Raw genomic sequence first — 3,398 nt, forward strand, 5'->3', positions numbered from 1 at the left:
CAGCTGTACTTATCTATGAAACCAGATGAAACCAACAGGTTGGTCAGGCTACAAGCCTGTCTTAAAGACATAAAGACCTGGATGACTCAGAACTTTCTGCTTCTAAACTCAGACAAACTGAAGTTGTTCTCTTTGGACCTGAGCGCTTCAGGGAGAAATTGTCTAATTATATAGTTACTCTAGATGGTATTTCCTTGGCTTCTGGTCCTACAGTGAGGAACCTTGGAGTTATTTCTGACCAGGATCTGTCCTCTGACTCCATATAAAACAGGTTTCTGCCTTCTTTCACCTTTGTAATGTCATTAAAATCAGGAACATCCTGTCTCAGGGTGATGCAGAGAAACTGCTCCATGCATCTGTTCCTTCAGGACTGAACTACTGTAATTCCTTATTATTGTTCTGTCCCACAGATTCTCTGAAAAGCCTCCAGCTGATCCAAAACCCTGCAGCCAGAGTTCTGATGAGATCTAACAGCAGAGATCATGTTTCTCCAGTTTTAGCTTCTCCTCATTGGCTCCCTGTTAGATTCAGAGTGGAATTATCAGGATGCACTAACATCATTAACCTGGCAGCAGCAGTGCTTCACATGCTTTGATCTGGACCTCAGCCGGTTCCTCTTTTAATCTAATTTGATTTGAAATGTAAAGATAATCTCTCAGAGTGACTCGGCCCTCCACAGCGATGCTCACAGCCAGCCGACAGGTGCGCGCTGACGCTGTCCATTTCGCCGAGTAGGATTTTTATCACCGAACTGTAGTTGGCAAAATCAAAATGGTGGCTTAAGTTATTAAAACTGAGCAGCTTTCGTCATTGGCTGCTGAAATTCAAGGTTGGCGGAGCAGCGAGGATTAATGTCCTTTAAAGCCTCATATCCAGTCCGGCCTGCTGTCACCGCCCCCCCCCCCTCGTGCTCAGCTGATCCATCTCACTTCATCTGCTGATGCCATCCTTTGCTCTTTCTGTCATTCAGGCCAGCTGTTGGCCCCCGTCCTTCATCACGCTCTCTTTCCGCCGCTGCTCCTCTTTTTCACCCAGTATCGCCGTCTCGATCGTACGTCTTCCTTCTCTGGGTCCTGGCGAGATATGAAGCGGCACCATGGGTTTCATGGAATTCTACCTGGAGATTGACCCCGTCACCCTCAACCTCATCATCCTGGTCGCCAGCTATGTCATCCTGCTCCTGGTCTTCCTCATCTCCTGCATCCTGTACGACTGCCGAGGCAAAGACCCCACCAAGGAGTACGCCCCCGACAACACGCCGGCGCCGCCCAGCCAGTCGCCCATACGCCTGGTGGTCATGCAGAACTCGCCCGCCTCGGCCCGCTACGAGCCCAACAACACGCCGGGCCACGGTGAGCCGCCAACGCCGGACCTGAGAGGCGACCGAGCGGAGAGGGAGAGGGAGAAGAGGAGTACGCTGGTCTGAAGATGGCAGGAGGAAGAGGGAGGTTGTGCTGTGTTTTCATCCCTGGACTCTTTCATCTTTAATGTCTCTGGATGGTGCTGATGAGCTGGAACCAGCTCGAGGTAAGCAGCCCAAACGCAGCTTTGCACAGACCAAATAAGAACGAACCCCTGAACTGAGGATTTGATTTTCACAAAGAAAGTTTAAAGGCAGACTACAAGCCAAATAAGTTCAGTTAACAGCAGAGAAAAGCAGAAAATGGAAATATTTCACCAGCTGAAAACAGCAGATTTACTTCACAAATAACTAAATTATTGTTTTAATCCCCAAACAGACGGCAGATATGTTTCTGACCAACTTATCGTGTTTGAGTCTGAGCTGAAGAGGTCGACACAAAGCTGAAAATCCCAAATGACAAATCTTTCCCTCTCACAACCGATTCATTCTTATTTTTGTTCTAATCATTTCTCATCATAATATAAAGTATAAACCTATGAATAACTGAATAAATCTTTAAATAAAGCTCATAAAATAGAGCAAACAGAGCTTCTTCTTCAGTGAAAAATTGGGAAACTTCAGCTTAAAATGCTTCTTTTTATCCATTTATGAGCCAGTAGATATGAACATCTGCGTGTTTCCAGATATCACAGGTCTGTGTGTCAGGTTCTGTTGGCTGTAAGCCGTCATTCCCGGGTTCTGTTGGCTGTAATCTTTCATTCCCGGGTTCTGTTGGCTGTAAGCCGTCATGCATTAGCAAATGGAGCGAGTGAGTCTCAGCGTGGAAACAGAAGCCAGCAGCACAGCTTTCAGAGATCACCGGTCCATTTAATCAGCCTTTGGTTCAGGGGAAAAATATGTGAATACATATTTTCTGGCAAAGTTTGGGCCCATCCACCCGAGGAGGGTGTCAGAACCTCTTCAACCCGATGGTGTCCTGATCAAATAGGATGGAGAACATTCAGTAATCGATGCACCGGCTCACTGCTGCTGCACATTTATTTAAGGCGAACATGTCGCACCAGGAGTTAAATATGACTGCGACTGGGGTCCATATCTGAAGAAAGTTACCGGGAAAATCTGACATCCCAAGAACAAGAGCCGATGGAGTTCTGATGGAGTTCTGGTGGAGTTCTGATGGATGATGCCTGGGCTTTTAAAGGTTGAAGGAATTAATCCAAAACTGGATATTCAGGGTAATTCTTTCCAGCCTTTGTTTTCTTAACCAGTTTCCATTTATGACACAAATTAAACTCGTTTTTTTAGCATGAAAATTTGGTCAATATTAAGAAATTTAAATACCAGACAATAACAACTCTGTTAAATGTTAAGATTTCCCTTTTTCTAAGAGGTCTGAGGCTCAAACCTTTGACTTTTAATTTAGCCAGACTATCAGATCTGGATGTGTTCAGAGGTTACCTGGAGTCAGGCTAACCTGTAAAGGCTGTAAACACAGCAAGCAGACGGTGAGATAAGTCCAACAAAACAGGGAGCCAAACAAAACCAGGAAGCAGCAAAACGTCTGCAGTGCAGGTACAAAGATAAGCTGCTGCGACAGCAACAGAATGCTTTTAAAGTTGGGTTGGATCCTCTGACCCAGAGACCCGAGACTGAGGCACCAAACTGCTGCCTTCAGGTAACAGGTCTGTGAAACCAGCAATGTTTGCAGAAAGTTTAGTGCTGATCCATCTACTGGAAGCATTTTAAACAACGAGAGCTTCTCAGAAGCTCAGAAGAATAAAACTGAGGGTTGATTTCTTGGATCGAACGCATAAAACTGAGGGTTGATGCCTTGGATCGAACGCATAAAACTGAGGGTTGATGCCTTGGATCGAACGCATAAAACTGAGGGTTGATGTCTTGGATCGAACGCATAAAACTGAGGGTTGATGCCTTGGATCGAACGCATAAAACTGAGGGTTGATTTCTTGGCTCGAACGCATAAAACTGAGGGTTGATGCCTTGGATCGAACACATAAAACTGAGGGTTGATGCC

General features: G+C 45.7%; 1 protein-coding gene across 1 annotated transcript; it reads left to right on the top strand.

The window, feature by feature from the left end:
• Nucleotides 1-1,096: 1,096 nt before the first annotated feature.
• smim36 (small integral membrane protein 36) lies at nucleotides 1,097-1,426 on the top strand. Its single transcript, XM_072373026.1, has one exon. The coding sequence runs from the start codon at nucleotides 1,097-1,099 to the stop codon at nucleotides 1,424-1,426; it is 330 nt and encodes a 109-aa protein (XP_072229127.1).
• Nucleotides 1,427-3,398: the final 1,972 nt, after the last annotated feature.

Source organism: Leuresthes tenuis, unplaced genomic scaffold, assembly GCF_036924035.1.
Source record: "Leuresthes tenuis unplaced genomic scaffold, fLeuTen1.0.hap1 SCAF_20, whole genome shotgun sequence".
Classification (NCBI taxonomy): domain Eukaryota; kingdom Metazoa; phylum Chordata; class Actinopteri; order Atheriniformes; family Atherinopsidae; genus Leuresthes; species Leuresthes tenuis.